We start from the raw sequence: 17,936 nt of genomic DNA on the forward strand, positions 1-17,936 counted from the left end.
CACACACACACACTTAAAGGAGAACTATGAGGTGAGTGAAAACCACTCAGCCTCATATTTCGAGCCGACGTGTGACAATGAAACTGTCACACGGCTGCTCAATAGATCGGGAATTGAGCGAACACATACCGTCGCTCGCTCACTTCTCGATCCTGTCCCTGCAGGGACCCGTGACTGTCACTCACGGCTCCCTGCAGGGATTCCCTTCCTCTCCTGTCCGATCCTCCAGCGCTGACTGGCGGAACGGACTGGGGAGGGAGCGGGTACAGCTGGCTCTGCCTCTAGATAAGCAGAGCCAGCTGTCAATCACGCAGCTGGGTGGATCTCGACAGTAATGTCGGGATCCGTCACGGCTGCGGCGGTCTTAGTATACCGCGAGCTGTAGCTCGCGGTATACTGAGCTTTGGGTCACGGGAGGGGTCCTTACGTGACCCTGGGGAGAACTATGGGGAAAAGCACTGACCCCATAGTTCTCCTTTAAAGTGAGAAAAAAGTTAGGGGTGTCACTCGGTTGGCGACTGCTGATTTGAATGTGGTTTTCCTGCTTGCACTTACCAAGTCACTTACCAAGCCACTCCATATCATAGTATTGTCTAACCTTTGTTCAATTTCAGAATGGTGGCTTACGTAGTATTTCGCAGGTACCGTTGAACAATGTGGTCCTTACTCATGTATCTCGTGTTTTATATTCCAATGCTATGCACATATAATAGTTTTTATTGCCTATTCTCTTATGTGCATTCTTTTTCATGGCATCATTGTTTTAAATTACTGTAACTTCTCTCTGGCCCCCATGGCACCATGCTGTGTAAAAATAAAAAATTGCAAAAAAAACCCAATTAAAAATGAATACGTATTTCTATATTGAAGTTCTATCCCACTCCTATTAACCATATTTGTAAACGTACTTATTAAAGAGGCCCATAAGATGCACTTCCTCAAGTTGCTGAAACAATTTCACGCAGCCATGTGAATGTGCACTTTCTTGTGTCACGACTCCAACAGAGCCTTCCTTCAGAACTACAACTCAACGGCTAAACAATGTAACATTATCATTGCTTGCTGGAAGCAATGCATTATGGGTAGATTTTAATTTTTTTATATTGTATTTATTTATTTTTATTAAACATTTTTTATTTTTTTTACTTTACTGTTTGGGGCTTCAGGGAAATATTGGGGGTCTAAAAAGACCCCTGATATTTCCCTTTTAAAATAGATAAAGAGATTGAGGACACAGAGCCCTCAATCTCTTTTTCTGCATCCCTGTTCAGAACAGGGGATGAACAGGAATCCCCTATACTGAGTGTGTACCCCTGTTTATTCATAATTTGTGGAGATAGTATGTGTACTATATCCACAATCGTGAATGAACAGAAAGTGATGTAGATCACTTCCTATTAATTCATAATTGAGGACACAGTAAACATACTATGTCCTCAAGTATTTACAAGCAGTCATCAATCAGCTGATCACTGACTGCTTGTACCCGCTCTACATCCTGACTCGCTGTCACAGGAGGCTGAGCGAGCGGTGCAGGGAGGAGAGCTTGGTCTCCTGTGACAGCTGACTCCTCCCCCACACCGCTGGCCCAGCCTCCTCTGACAGCTGTCCCCACACCGCTCTCCTGATCTGTCACAGGAGGCAGAGCGGGGCGGTCCCCTGCACTGCTTGGCCTTCTGTGACAATTTCTTTACTCCCCGCTGGATGCTGCGTTGTGTCAGAGGGGACACAGAGCAGCGCCTAGCGGGGAGGAGAGAAACCAGCCATGCACCGCAATTTCGGCTGAAATATGGCACTTTCGGCATTTTGCCAAAAGTGCCATTTTCGGCCGTTATGTTTCGGCGGCCGAAATTTCGGTGCATCCCTAATTATGGGCTATGTAATCTTGACAGATTGAAATTGCATCACATCAAGCAAAAGGGAAAGAGATGCAAAGCACACTGGGAATTCAGGAAGTTGATGAAAGTGATGGGCAGACGCAAGGCAGCACTCACTACATAAAAGGGATTTTATCAAGTAAGCTTTAATTCTATTATTATCAAAAACAACTCTAGTATGTATTCCTATTACAATGCTGATGTTATAAAAGGATAGGGTATACTGGGACTTTACAACTCCTTTAATAACTCGTGATATTACATTACACACATATTTGTGCCTTTTATTTCATGTATCTATATTAATAAATGATGTAGCATACACAAACTCTGCAACACTTGAAACAAACTCTCCTTAGAGTTTATTCTCATTAAACTGGGTTGCATAGGTGCGTTACAGCTCCTTGAGTAACATCAGCGAGTCAAGCTGATAGTTACTATAGAAACCTCCCAGCCTATCAGGAAGTGCAGTGAGATGCTATAAATTCAACCACACACATTTCTCCCCAAGTTGTGCAGTCTCTGGCACTTAGAGGGATAGGTCATTGCACAGCTGGCAGCTGGCTTTCTACCATGCAGGGGTCGCCCCACAGGCTCTCCACTGTGAACATCGTCAGCAACGTCCTCCATGGCCGCAGATGGTCCACTACCTCCGCTGTCATCCATCTCCAGAAAAGGCGCAACTCAGCCATCGAGGTCCTGTCATCGTCCAGTCACAGAGTCATGGTGGCCATGTCTTGTGTTAGCACTGGAGATGTGAGTGCCAACATCCTGCAGATAAAGAGTTAAGTTTTTACATTTCTGGATTTCTTTTGAGACTAGACCAGTGAGTAATCCTTTTTATGTGGTGTGCGTTGCCTTATATAAAACAAATACGTCACTGGTGTTCTGTATTCTCCTGTATTGTGTTTTTTTTTAAAATTATTCGTCTATCAATGTTATTGCAACTTATTGTTGAACTTTGGGAAAATGTTGGATTGTTGAACAACTTAAGTAAGTTACTGCTAATAATAGGTATAGTAGGGGCAGATGATTGCTGCTTACTATATAGATCATACTATGATTGAGCAGATGATTGCTACTTACTATAAAACTCATACTATGATTGTGCAGATGATTGCTGCTTACTATATAGATCATACTATGATGGAGCAGATGATTGCCGCTTACTATATAAATCATACTATGATTGTGCAGATGATTGCTGCTTACTATATAAATCATACTATGATTGAGCAGATGATTGCTGCTTACTATATAAATCATACTATGATTGTGCAGATGATTGCTGCTTACTATATAAATCATACAGAGCGCTGTATTTTTGGTGCTGCAGGGATGAGAGCTGCGGCTGCAACAGTGCTCCAATCATATGCACGCCCCCTACTATCTCCTAATCCATTCACAAAAAGTGTTAACATTTTTTTTGCAGAATTCAAGGCGCTCTGTGAATGGATGAAGGGAGATTCAGTCTCATACCTGCCCCACCTCTCCCCTCATCCATTCAAAAAAAAGCCTTGTATTTGATCACATAATGTAAGGTGTTGTGTGAATGGATAAGGGGAGAGGAGGGATGGGTATGAGAATTAATCTCCCCTCCTCCAGTCACAGAACGCCATGCATTATGTGAAAAAAATAGTAAGGATTGAGAGCCTGTAGAAGGAGCTTTCCGATAATGTCACCACTTTGACAACCAACCACAGTGACCACATAACTGATGTTATGTTGCCTTAAAAGGCCAGCTTTCGCCAGTGATAAAACTTTAAAGAAAAATCATCAAATGTAGTTTATAATACTGATAATATTACTGCCTGAAATACTTTCTTTTTTATACTATCTGTCCACAGTCCCCTGTATATCAGAATTCAAATCTGAGGGTACATTTAAAAAGCAGAGGTATGGGCATACTACGGCCATACTTTCAAAAAATGTAAAAAACACTGTGAAGGGAATTTATCAAAATCTGGCGCAGATTTGCACTGCAGCCAATCAGCTTCTCTGTTTCATTTTCAGATCCCAACTGAGCAAACTGAAGAGAGGTGCTGATTAGTTGCCATGGGCAACTGCTCCAGTGGCTGTCTGCTCCAGTTTTGATCAATTCCTCCCTGTATGTTTATAAGTCAGAGCAGTGTACTTTAGAAATGTGCATTACGCTTTACTGGCTTTTGAAGTCCAAAGCTGATGGAACAAAGGGAATGAAGGTAGAGTAAAAAAGGCCAGGAGGAGAGAGGCACAGTCATGTGACCTGTCAAAATCAAATGACCGACTCTCCTGCAATCCTGGAGCTCTCTCTGCTGATTTAAGCACAGAGAACTCTGTGTAGTAGAGTAAAAGATCTAACCTCTACTAAGTCAGTATCATGGCATACCGCAGGGCAAAAGACCATTCCGAACACCATGAAAAGGTGATTAGAAAGCACAGTCAGGAGATAGATACAAGAACATTTTCAAGTCACTGAATATCCCTTGGAGTACAGTTGTTATTATTATTATTACAGGTATTTATATAGCGCCCACAATTTATACAGCACTTTACACAGTACACATTCACATCAGTCCCAGCCCTCAAGGAGCTTACAATCTAAAGTCCCTATCTCACATGCATTCATACAAAGGCCAATTCAGACAGGAGCCAATTAACCTACCAGCATGTCTTTGGAGTGTGGGGGAGGAAACAGGAGTACCTGGTGGAAACCCCACGCAAGCACAGGGAGAACATGCAAACTCCTCTGCAGCTGACCCTGGGCTTGGGAGGGTAGATAGTAGAATGAATACAACAAAATACAAGGCATTCATGAAGGAAACCTAAAGTCTGCAAGAAACCTAAGCCTAGAACAATTCTCTGTAAGCAAGTCGATGATCCCAAGCATAAAGCCAAAACTACACGAGAATGGCTTAAAACAGCAATATTATGGTCCAAGAGCAAAGTCAGAATCTTGATCTGAATGCAATAGGGAATCTGTGCCTGGACTTGAAAAAAGGCTGTTCACTCATGATCCCTTTGCAACATAACATTTTTACAAAGATAAATGGAGAACAATTGCACGGTCCGGTTGTGCAAAGCCAACAGAGATCTATCCAGTTATTATGTGTTTTTTTTCTTTTTAATTAATTTAAATCACTTTGCAGAGACACAGTATGCATTACATTGACGTAAATGAGTATATTTCCTTTGACTAAATCAACTGCCATTCACTCTTCTATGACAGTTATATTTCTATACAGTGGTACCTCGGTTCACGAACTTCGTTCCATGATTCTGGTCTCAAATTTGTTCCAGGATTCTGGTCGCGAACCGAATTGGTCGCAAACCGAATCAAATTTCCCCATAAGGTTCAATGTAATACATAATACTGTACAGTATACTGTAAAGCACATAAAAAAGCTTCACAGCAAGTGTGCACAGGTCTGTCTGCGACCGCAATCTCGACTAGAGGAAGACATGACTACCTGTCAGAGTGGGGAAAATGGCCGCAGTTGTGTTCGTCACCCAATGTGGAGTTTGTGAATAAAAGCAAACTATTGCCTAACTTTCTGTACGCGAACCGAAATTGTTCACGAAAACAGAGCGTTCGTAAAACGAGGTATTACTGTACTTTCAAGGAGGTTTTTCAAGGATTTTTATAGGCACTGTCTGTGCTTCATTTGTGTATTTGGCTTTTTGGCTGGAATGCATCTTTAAAGGGCATAGAAGGATTCTGTTCTAATTAAAAATAAAGATATTGTTTAAATGTACACCTCCTCTTCCATTCTCTATAACATAAAAGAAAAAGATCATCCAACCGAGAGAACAGAAACCCCTTATATGACCACAGGTGTTAAGCAGACTCAGGGATTCCAGTGCAGAGATCTCCCCAAAAGGATCCCTCAAAAATACGAGAAACTGCCAGGGGGTTGTACTCTCCGAAAAACTGAAAAGTAATTTTTGGGTGGGTTGGCTATTTAAACTTCTCTGCTCTTTGGGTACAAGAATTTTGATCCCAGATTGGTCTGAACCCCATTGCACATGAAGACAGGTATGTCCATGTGCAGATGTTCAGCTTTGAATGAGCACCAGTGTTTCTTTGTTGTTTATGAGAGTGATGTGAGGAAAGGAACCTCTACTGGTTGTCTGATGCAATGTACACATTGAGGTTAGATTATCAGTTGCTGTTAAGGATTGACCTTTTACCCATCAATACGTAAAGATAAGCTTGTAGTTCACAGCTTATGCTCATATTTTATGTGATAGCCCATCCTATGGCCATGATCAGACATATTGGCTGTCCTTTTGCATTGCATCTTCACAGGACAAGATGGATAATGTAGAAACCCTCATGGGACCTTATTAAGGATGTTCAGATACCAAGTACTGTACTCGGTACATGTACAGATACATTTCCAGCTCCAGTACTAGACTAGAGAAAAATTCAAAAGTTATGAGGTAGCTGTCATTCTTAAGGAGTATACGGAGCTCCTGGGATTTGTGCACCCCTGTTTTAATTAGGGATGCACCGATACTTTTCAGATACCAGTGCCGATACTTCACATTTTCATGAGAACTACCAGGGTTGCAGCGGTTGCAGCTGGGGCCTGGCTCTGGCGCTCCACCACTGTTCTGAAATCATTAGTCTGTATTGTTTTAGAAAAACTGTCACATGACAATAAACAAAAATGTATCAGTACTTGTATCTGTGAGTACTTGGGCAAGGATCAGTGCATCCCTTTATATAGGTTTATAAAAACAAAATCATACATTAAAACAGGGATGTACAAATCCCATGAGCTCCATATGTTCCTTACAAATGACAGCTGCCTCCTAACTTTTGAATTTTTCTCTAGTTTAGTCTTGGAGCTGGAAAAGTATCTGTACTTGTACTTGTACTGAGTATGGTACTTGGTATCGGTGCATCACTAGTTTTAATGTATGATTTTTTCATACATTAAAACTACCATTTTTACCTTTTTTTCAAGTACAAGTACTGATACTTGCCCAAGTACTCACAGATACAAGTATTGATACATTTTTGTTTATTGTCATGTGACAGTTTTTCTAAAACAATACAGACTAATGATTTCAGGACAGTGGTGGAGCACAAGAGCCAGGTCCCATCTGCAACCGATGCAACCCTGATAGTTCTCGTGAAAATGCCAAGTATTGGCACTGGTATCTGAACTGGTATCTGGACATCCCTAGACCTTATATTACTCCCCCCTCTCCTTCTGTCATCAGAAGCCTGCCATAGGGAGATCAGAACTAAGCTGAAAAGACCACAAATGTGACAGAAGGATGTCAGAGAACTGTGTCTGATCCACTTGGGTTGGTATGTGGTTAGATGTGGCAGATATGTAAAGGAAAATATGAAGCCCTGGCTCTAAAGAGGCTGTAGATATAATGCAGGTCCATAGTGAAGAGAAACTCTAACTAGACTAAACACAAGGCAGCTACTTCACAAAAATGTGTGCACCATTGATCCTAATATCCTTATACACTTGGACATTGTCTATCTCGGCTAGTATATACTAGTTTGGAGCACATTAAATTCAGCAGGCATTTACAAAGCATTTAACAAGCCTTAAGCAACCTTCTTGAAGCCCTGAAGTACCTTTTAACTCCAGTTTGGGTTTGATGGTTAGTTACTCAAAATGTATTTAAGCTGGAGATAGCCAGGCACTTTCATCTGGAGAGCTCAGCAACTGCAGCATCCACTTCTCTCTCAGTTAAGATTTACTATAAATCCCAATTAAAACGTAGCTTTTTTTATGCTTGTTACCCAGTCAAGCTGTATAGCAAAAAAAAATAAAAAATGTTTTTTTTTTTTAATGTTGTGGTAATTAAAACTGTATGAAGCTGCCCTATGCGAGCAGGACATTGGAGAACCAAACTGAACCGTTGCTCCCACACAAAGAGTATCGGGCTGGGTTACCATAGGACTAATAGACCTCCTGTACAGTGCACCAATCAACAGCACTGCTTTTTACTGACTGACTGCATAACATGTAAAAAAAAGGAAGACTTTAATTGGGCTGTAATGCTTTTCAACAATCACAGATTGGAGCACTAGAATGTTTTAAGAGGTTCAAGAAAGCTGCTTGAAATGAAAAATCTATAAGTGTTTCCTGTTAGTGCTTTCTTCATCTGATGCTGTAAGATGAGCATGTAGAAGCTAAGATGACACAAATGGGGTTGATTTAATAGAGGTAAATAGACTGTTCACTTTGCAAGATCATTTGTACTTAGCAGGGGAAGTTTGCCCTTAGTTTAGTGAATGAGGGGAGGCTTTGCTGACTTCCATCAGCCAATCATGGTAAAAAAGAATGCTGTTTTTGTTTATTTTCCTTGAACGTGATTGGGTGTTCTTTGCAAAGTGAAGTTCCACCACATTTACTAAGCTAAGAGAAACTTCCCCTGCAAAGTGCAAAGACCATTGCAAAGTGCACAGCCTTTTTGCCTTTAGTAAATCAACACCAATGTCCTTTTGTACAAGGCCTTGCATAGCAGTTTGTATTAACGGGCAGCCTTGTTTCTGCCAAGCGGCTCTGTATATACTATATCCATCTTTATGTTTTTTTTTAAATAAATTATGATTGATTGTTACACCAGACTGTGCATGCTAAGCAGTTGCTTTGTATGTATTTTTTTAGGCTTTATGTTATACACCTGAAGTTATTTAAAGAATAGGTGCACAATTGACAAAATGCACTTATTATCCCCTTCTCCCTGACCTAAAGGATCCCACCCTCATCCTCTGCAGATCTATACTTACCAAGATCTGAGGCCCACAGCTCTGCTGTTTGGGTCATACAGCGCCGCAAGTGTCCCCCTCCTGTCTGTGTCATCTCTTAGCTGGGAAACGGCCCCATGAAAGTCTATGGGGCTTCAATGTGCAGGTGCAGCCAGCAGAGGGAGCATTGCAGTGCTGGATATAAACAATGGCGGAACTCTGCCTGTCCAATCTCGTAATTACGGATCTGCAGAGGGGGAGGGTGGGATTGTTTAGGCCGAGGATGGGGAGCAAAAAAGATAAGTGCACTTTGTTTTAAAGTCCACTTATCCTGTTAAAAAAATCCATCCGCTATATAGATGTAAGTTGCAATTTCATTCTGCATTATCTTCTTTAATGCTACAGATTGTGAAGGACAGGGATTTACTTCTGTTAGATCCAGCTCAGAACATTGCACATTTTATAATCTCCATCATTTTCTATTGTGAATAGAAACTGTGTCCTGACATTTGCTATTTGTTAACACACATAAGTGCCTGATGTGTGGGCAGAGTTTTATTTCTCCATGAAAGCTAGCTTTTGTGATTTAAAGCCGTGCATCTGTTACACAGTCTGACCAGAAAATGGACACTGAGTTCCCTTTAAAAGAAAATCAAAGCACATGCAAAGAAATTAAGTCAGTTTTCTTTGAGAGTGCAAACAAAAAATCCCAAATGTTTTTGTTTATATTACATGCAGAAAAGTGACATCTACTTTGTAACATAAAGTAAAGCGAAATGCCACTTTATTCTCTGCAAAATGTTATGTAAGGAAACAGTGAATAGAAAAGGGGCAGTAGCTATTGAGACCCATGATCTCTGTGCTTCACCTTGTATAAGAGCAGTGTGTACAGCTCGCTATTGAAAAGCTTTTGGCAAGCTTTGAACAGCTTTCTTGAAGCCTTTTAATTACCAGTCAGCTCCAGTTTGAACAGGTTATGCACAGGCCTTATTGGTCCAACACGCCATTGGTGAGTCCTACCTATAGCTCTGTAATCAGCAAGGCTCATGCTCCCTGCTGATTGGTCAGCTCTAGGTCTGATTCAGCAGGGGGACATGTTGGAACTCAGCAGAGAGGCCACTACTTCCACACAGAGAGCAAGGGTCCTTCTCTGCATCATGCTGGCAGAGAACAGGCTTTTCTACTCAGGATGTGACTGCTTTCTAAAGAAAATAAACTTGAAGACATTACAAACCTTTTGTTTTGATGCATCTGAAATGTATTTAGCTGAAATGTAACTAAAATTTCAGTTAGGCTTTAATTTACACATCTACTGGGCCAGTGGTTAGCCTTTTTACCTGTTTGAACATCTTTTAAAGCAGTGGGCAGTACCCCTACCTCAATTTCATGAAAGAGTAATGGGTGTAGGTGAGTGAAGAAGGATGTGATGGATAGATGAAAATATCAATTGAAGCACTAATAAATACTGAGCAAAATTAAATTAATGCTGATTCAAGACCAATTGTGTATGTAATAACACTTACCGGAGCTCTGATTTTATGACACAACACTTGTAGCCTCAGGCCCACCCACACCATACTCTGAAAGCAGAGGGAATGGTACCGATTAGGGATGCACCAATATATCGGCCGCCAAAACATATCGGCCAAAAATTGCACTTTTGGCATAATGCCGAAAGTGCCATTTTCTGGCAGATACAGTGGCGCATCACTGCTTTCTCTCCTCTCCGCCGGGCGCTGCTATGTGTCCCGGCGGGGAGGAGAGAAACTGTCACAGGCGGCATAGCGCTGCGGGAGGAGAGCGGTGTGAGCGGCCGGCGTCTCTCCTCCCACACCGCTCAGCCTCCTGTCACAGATCGGCAGAGTGGTGTGTGGGTGGAGACAGCCAGCGCTGCCACAGTAGGCTGAGCTCTCCTCCCTCACTGCTCGCTCAGCCTCCTGTGATAGCGTGTCAGGAAGGAGAGTGGGTACAAACACTCAGTGATCAGTGATCGCCGAGTGTTTTTAAATAATTAAGGATATGGTATGTTTACTATATCCTCAATTATGAATGAATGGGAAGAGATCTACATCACCTCCTGTTCATTCATAATTGTGGTTATAGTAAACATACTATGTTCTCATGTTTTGAATGAACAGGAACACTCGGCATAGAGGATTCCTGTTCATTTATAACTGGTGCTGCAGAAAAAGAGATTGAGGACTCAACATAGCATGCTCAACATAGCATGCTACAAAATTGAGTCTCAGGTCACTCCCAAAATATGAACCCCAAAAATGGATTGCAAACCCACACCTCTAACAGTCATACCCTCAACCCCGATAAAGAACCTCTGAATCTGCATGTAGAATCTAAATGTTCTATAAAATACTTCAGATCGTTTCAGAAACTTCCAACTCCCAAAGTAGTTTTCCGGACATTAGCCTTTCTTCAAAGATAGAAAGATACGCTGCTAGGTGAAGCACACCTGGCAGGAAGGAATGCCCACTTTTGAAGAGATTAAATGTGAAGTAAAAAAAAATCTTACATAGAAGGCCATGCATACATAAGTCTGTATTAGTTGCTGGTACCTCATTGGTGCATTGTGCTGACCCAAAAGAACACATCAAAGATATGTCCAGCGTTACATCTTCACCTCCTTGCTGAATTAGACCTCTTAGAAAACCTGTGAACGTTACTCATTTGAAACACATGCAGCAGCCACAAAATGCGACCCAGATTTATTGACCTCTGTTCTGGGTTATGATAAATGTATTGACATATTGGATTTCAAGTGTTTTTGCTTTATGTGGCAGAACAATTATATTGAGATGGACAAATCATTTGCTTCGATATTGACATCATTAAATGGCAATATTCTTATAGGAAGTGGCAGACGTCCAACTTCAAAATACACCAAAGTGGGAGAGCGCTTAAGGCATGTCATCCCGGGTCACATGCAGTGTTCCATGACGTGTGGTGGTCGCGCTTGTAAATATGAAAACCCGGCCAGATGGAGCGATGAGGAGCAAGCTATAAAGGGACTTTATTCTTCCTGGTAAGTTCATTATTGACTAATGCTACTCATATTCAGTGCAGGGGGAGTTGTATTAGGATCTGGCTTTATTATATATGGATTGCTGTTGATTAGAGCAGTATACAGGTGGTGTGTCAGACTGCTGGAGACCCGGCCTGCTTCTTGTGTGTGATAGCAGCGGTCCGACTCTCTAAGGTGCTCCCAGCCCAAGTATTTTACCCTTGCAGCAACATGTGGCAACTAAACAAACTAAAACAGCGGCATATTGATTACTGTACAAGCAGCCTGTCTGTATTACATTAATAGATATAGAGGGCTTAATTTGGCTTTAAGGGGAAAGAAGGCCAAACATCCTATAGTTGCATTGTTGGTTAAAGGAGATTTTTCTTGGGATCCTTGCTAATAAATCATGTTTGCAAAAGATTGGGGGTGGAGGACAAACCTACGGTATCTGCAGGGATGCAGGGGAGTGATTCCTTTGGTACAAATCCTCCTGTAGGTGCCTTTCAGCTATCACACAGGAAAGTTGAACTACACTAATTATTAATTAGTATTTATATAGACATAGAACAAGAACTGCAAGTTAAGAGCTGATTTTGCTAAAGTTTATTTGTATATTGCTTTTTGTTTCAGGATTACAGATAACATACTTGCAATGGCGAGACCCTCAACAGAAATTATTGAGAAATATAATATTATCGAGCAGTTCCAGAGGTAAAGAGGTTCTCTAATAAAAGAATTGAATAGCAGCTCTGTTTGCTGACTTTTCAGTTTTGGTGTTTTACTAATTTAGCGGGGGTCTCAAGTGTTGTTGTCAAAGACTGCCTTTTGCATTTGAAGGCAAAGCTGCTCAAGCAAATTGAGTTTAAAACCAAAAGTGCGCATTAGAACTGCTGCATCCATCTCTAGCTCTATGATAACCATGTGTATAGGACAAGGGTCTCTCCTAATCTCGCTCTGTATAAACTACTGTATATTGCCTACTTATCCATTATGGAAACACCCATTGATCAGACAAGTGTGCTTATGACATTTTTCAGTCTTCTAGCCCTGATAAAGAGGGTCTTATTAAACTCCGAAACCTGTTGGCATTTTAATCACTGTAGCTTTCCATTAAATTAACTTCCAGGCCAATGAGGCAGTCAGTCCAGGCTCAGAAAGTAAAAGTCAAACTAAATCAGAAAGGGACATGTAAGAGGCCCTACTGGCTAGTAAAGATTAACATTCCAATAAAACAAATGTACGTAACGTTTATGAATCTCTACACAATATGAAATTAATCATTTTTCTGTAGAGAAATTGCCTTCAGACAGAAAGGAGAATTCTTGCAATATATAATATCGGCCGCCGAAACATATCGGACGAAAATAATGGCACTTTTGGCTAAGAGACGAAAGTGCCATTTTTGTGCCGATACATCAGCGCATCCCTGCTTTCTTTACTCGCCGCTGGGCGCTGCTCTGTGTCCCAGCAGGGAGGAGAGAAAGTGTGATAGCCGGCCGAGCACTGCGGGAGGAGAGCGCTGAGAGCGGCCGGCGTCTCTCCTCCCACACTGCTCAGCCTCCTATCACAGTCAGGCAGAGCGGTGTGGGGGCGGAGGCAGCCCGCGCTGTCACAGGAGGCTGAGCTCTCCTCTCCGCTCTGCTCGCTCAGCCTCCTGTGACAGCTGTCAGGAAGGAGAGCGGGTACAAACACTCAGCAATCAGTGATCACTGAGTGTTTGTAGATAATTAAGGATATGGTATGTTTACTATAACCTCAATTATGAATGAATGGGAAGTGATCTGCATCACCTCCTGTTCATTCATAGTTGTGGTTATAGTAAACATACTCTGTCTTCATGTTATCAATGAACAGAAACACTCATTATAGAGGATTCCTGTCCATTGATAACTGGGGCTGCAGAAAAAGAGATTCAGGACTTTTTGTCCTCAATCTCTTTTTCTATTTTAAAAGTGAAATACCAGGGGTCTGTTTAGACCCCTAATATTTCCCCCGAAGCCTCTAAAAGTAAAGTAAAAAATAAAAATATTGAATAAAAAATGAAATAATAAATAAAAATAAATATAAAAAAGAAAAAGTTTATTAAAAAAATAAATGAAAATAAAATTGAAAAAATGTAAATAAAAAACATTTTCGGTTTCGGCCTGACAATTTTTTTTATTTCGGTTTTGAAATTTCCATTTCGGTGCACCTCTAATATATACATATATATAAATATATACAGTATATATTTTAAGTGGCCCTTCCAACTTTGCTCATGCAAGGCAAAGTAAAAGGTTTATTTAACACCTTCGCTTCCCAACAGCCTATACTTACCTTTCCTCACTGCCATGCCTACTTCATTGAGCCAGTGGGACTGGGAAAAGAAAACCTTGTGTAAGCTCCAATCTGACATGTCAGAATTTACACAGCGCTATGGACTCCTTCCTCACTCCTATGTGACAATACTGGGCCAACCCAGAAACACTAGCACTATCACATAAGAGAAGACAGGATGCTCACCCATACTCATAAGTGCCAGATAATTCATATAGCTCCTGCTTGCCAATCAGAATGGATAGAAAAGTGAGTAGATGCTGCTGGGGTAGTAATGTGTTAAGGAGGAAAGGGTTATTTTTGAAGTGCAACACCAATTTAAAAAATGAAATAGTGAAAAATATATCGCTTTGGAGAAAGCAGGGGATGGCAGGTTGGTAAAAAAAGAAAACGGTTGTTCCACTTTAATCCTGGAGTTTCACTTTTCATGTGCATTGTCTGTGGGGAGATATAAAAACACAATACATCATTTTCACAGTTTAATTGTTTTGACACATATTCATTTAATAGATTAGTCTATAAGGAAAGTATAGAGACCTGGATATTAAATACTTTCTTATTTACCTCTTTTTCTGAAGCTGTGGAATAAAAACAGTCATTAACCTGCAGCGTCCTGGGGAGCATGCAAGCTGCGGGAATCCTTTAGAGCAAGAAAGTGGGTTCACGTATCTTCCAGAGGCCTTTATGGAAGCTGAAAGTAAGTCCTATCCTGCTGTTCGTTCTCATTAATCATAAAACAGCATCAATTTGTGCCGCTGGGCACTGGGCTGAGGGGCTGTTGTGTAAGATCCAACAGTCATTACTTTGTGTAATTGGAAAGTACGCTGCCACGCTGCGGTGTCGCAGATGTTCGAAAACATTGTGACTTTTTAAACAATACCGATCTTGCTGCTATATTGACAGTGTACAAACACTAGTTCTCGCTTTGCTTCATTTATTTTTTCTTAAGGATTGAAATCATAGAGTGCATTGAAGTTTAAGGGCTTCATTTACAAAACGTCTGCCCGATGTGTAGCTGGGCCGATGCTGTTTGCATGGCACTAGTGCCCTAGATCAGTGCTCCCCAACCTTTTTATCGCAGCGGACCGGTCAACGTTTAATAATTTTACCGTGGCCCGCTGAGGGGGGGACGTTGATTGTTTATATTTTAGATTGTTTTGATTTAATATATTGCAGGACCGGACCGCACTGAGACTGTGCGGCCCGGTACCATTTGATCCGCAGACCGGTAGGTTGGGGTTGGGGAACACTGCCCTAGATGAATATATGGATTTCCTATACATGACAGTGCCACTAGTTCGTACGAATGGCATCTGCTTGGCTATACACTAGGCGGATGTTTTATAAATGAGGCTCAAAGTGTATCTAAACCCCAGATATGTCATATATAAAATATATACAGTGGTACCTCGGTTCACGAACTTAATTGGTTCCACGATTCTGGTCGCGAACCGAATAAAATTTCCCCATAAGGTTCAATGTAAATAAGGTTAATCCGTTCTGACCCCTATGAACGTGGTCGCAAACCCATTTTGGTCGCGAACAGAATAACATTTTTCCGTAGGGTTCAATGTAAATGAGGTTAATCCGTTCTGAACCATATGTAAAAAAAAATGTAACCACAAAAATATGAAATAAAGTACAATACAGTACAGTATGAAGAGAGTGAACACTAACCTCGATCATGCTTTTCTACAATTACCTTTTTCAATTCAATGGTTATTTTCTTCAAAACCTTCTTACCATTCTTGCTCTGCACTTTCTTGTTACCTTCATTATTGCTCTGCACTTTCTTTTTACGACCATGCTTGCTCGCACTTTCTGGTTACCTTCATTACCGCTTTGCACGTTTTTGTCACCTTCATTAACACTCTGCACATTCTTGTCACCTTCATTACCGCTCTGCACTTTCCTTCTCCCACCATGGTTGCTCTGCACTTTCTTGGGAGCCATGCTGGATTGCATACTGTAATACTGTACAGTACTGTGATAAAAAGCACACAAAAAAGCAAGTGTGCTCAGCTCTGTCTGCGACCGCAATCTCAACTAGAGGAAGCCACGACCACGTGTCAGAGCGGGGAAGATGGCCGCGGTCGTGTTTGTCACCCGATGCAGAGTTCGCGAACGGAGGCAAAATATTTACGAAATTCCTGTTCGAGAACCGAATTGTTCGCAAACACAAGCGTTCCACTCTACATACGTATATAACAGATATAACTAAATATTTTCTATCGTATATTTAACAAACCAACATGGAGAAAATAAGAGATGTTTTAATTGTTTTAGTAGAGTTTACATACACTTTAAAAGTTCACTAAAGTGTATTTAGAAACAAAACTTTTTCGTTTTGGATAGATTGGGGAAAAAGTAAATCCTTTGTCAGAGTTTTACTACCCAAAAGTTAATATAGTACATCAAAAGTATGTACCATTTTTGATGCACCATATTTCACTATACATACGTTCTTTTCAGCTTTCACATTCTGTGGTTTCTCTTGAATACCAAATAATAAAATCTAATAAACAAACAAAAAACGCAAGGCAAACTTAAAAGACCCTCTATGTACCCCATGCACACATATGGACAATTGGCAGACTTATATTTAAATGGAATGTCTAGTGGTTGTATCCATCATTTCTATTTTGAATGATAGTAGTCAGGGCTAAAAATCATTTTATTCAGCAGGTTGAGCTTTAAGCTGGCATACACTGATGGAATTTTGGAAATCGACCAGTGTGAGGCCCTGTTGGGACCCTACCTGTTCGGCAAAAGTTCATTTTTAAATTGATTGTTGTTTAGGAAGCTGATCCGAAAAATCTGAGCAAAAAAGTGACTGCAGCCAATCAGTACTTAATCTCTCAAATGCTCTTTTGACCAAATAGGCACACATTTCTACTTATACGTGCCAACATCATATGGAAAGTGTTCCCTGAAGGCGCCTTTTACATTGGCAGTCTGATCAGATCCACCGGTCATTGTTTCAGGTGGATCTAATGGGAAGCCCAATGAAACTCTGTGGGCAGCCAGATGTAAAGGAACGTGCATCCAATTGCATCCAGACACACCCATTGGATGCAAACCGATGCACGTCCCTTTAAATCTGGCTGCTCATAGAGTTGCATTGGGCTTCTTATCACATCCAAAAAAATGCACACCACAACGCTCAGCTGACCCCAGCTCAGAGATTCTTCATCGCCAACCGTTGGAGGATAGGCTGCCGTCCTTAAGTCCACTGGGAAGTATCCCCACAAGACATGCAAAACAAGTAAAACAGACAGCGTCTTCTTCTCGTTTTTTCTCATCAGATCCGCCTGTTCTGCTTCCCATCAGATAATATCTGCTGCATATATCTGCTTCCCATCAGATATAAACTGACACTTGTCCACTTATATCCTACTGGGCATAGACCTCAAATGGGTCCATACAGCTCAGTTTTTTCCTCCATCGCAAGATGACACCGATGTCACGAGAGTTCCATACTGCTCCATATCCAGTGCACGGTTTCCCTGCTGATTGGAATGGACAGCCCCTGTGTAAACGGGGCCAAAGAGCGGACACCATATTACTGACCATGAGTTTGGAATGAGCTGTGCAACAATTCCATGTAGATGTGATGGCCAGGGGTCCACAAACTGATTTCATATTAGGGAGTGTTTACGCTTCTTGTTAAACTTGCAGAATCAGGAAGCAGAAATATGACTTAATCCAATAGATTTAACCTTTTTTTTTAACCATCAACAGAGAACATTTAGGAAACTGGGAATGTCCAACTCCTTAAATTGTACACTGCTGAAATGTGGATTGATTATAGCACCCATTGATTATATGATTAACCCCTTCGTGACTGACGACGTACAGTGTACGTCGCCAGCATTGGGGCTGTTTAAACAGACTCCCGGCGACTTTTGCCGCCGGGACTCTGTTTAAACTTGTAGAGCCGACTGTCGGCTTTACAACAGAAGCGATCCTGGCGACTTACCTGTCGCCAGATCGCTTCTGCGTCCCGAAGAAGGGGCCGCCC

At 41.4% G+C, this 17,936-nt stretch overlaps 1 protein-coding gene across 1 annotated transcript in view; it reads left to right on the top strand.

Moving 5' to 3' along the window:
• Positions 1-2,407: 2,407 nt before the first annotated feature.
• The window catches only part of PTPDC1 (protein tyrosine phosphatase domain containing 1), a 47,504-nt gene continuing 31,975 nt past the window's right edge, over positions 2,408-17,936 (top strand). Inside the window, exons 1-4 of the mRNA XM_018554548.1 lie at positions 2,408-2,661; positions 11,446-11,617; positions 12,230-12,310; positions 14,494-14,612. Coding sequence (XP_018410050.1) covers positions 2,451-2,661; positions 11,446-11,617; positions 12,230-12,310; positions 14,494-14,612 — 583 coding nt within the window. The 5' untranslated portion in view covers positions 2,408-2,450. The remainder of the gene's footprint in view (positions 2,662-11,445; positions 11,618-12,229; positions 12,311-14,493; positions 14,613-17,936) is intronic.

The sequence above is a fragment of the Nanorana parkeri genome, unplaced genomic scaffold, assembly GCF_000935625.1.
Source record: "Nanorana parkeri isolate BGI_ZX_2015 unplaced genomic scaffold, ASM93562v1 scaffold164, whole genome shotgun sequence".
NCBI classification, from domain to species: Eukaryota; Metazoa; Chordata; class Amphibia; order Anura; family Dicroglossidae; genus Nanorana; species Nanorana parkeri.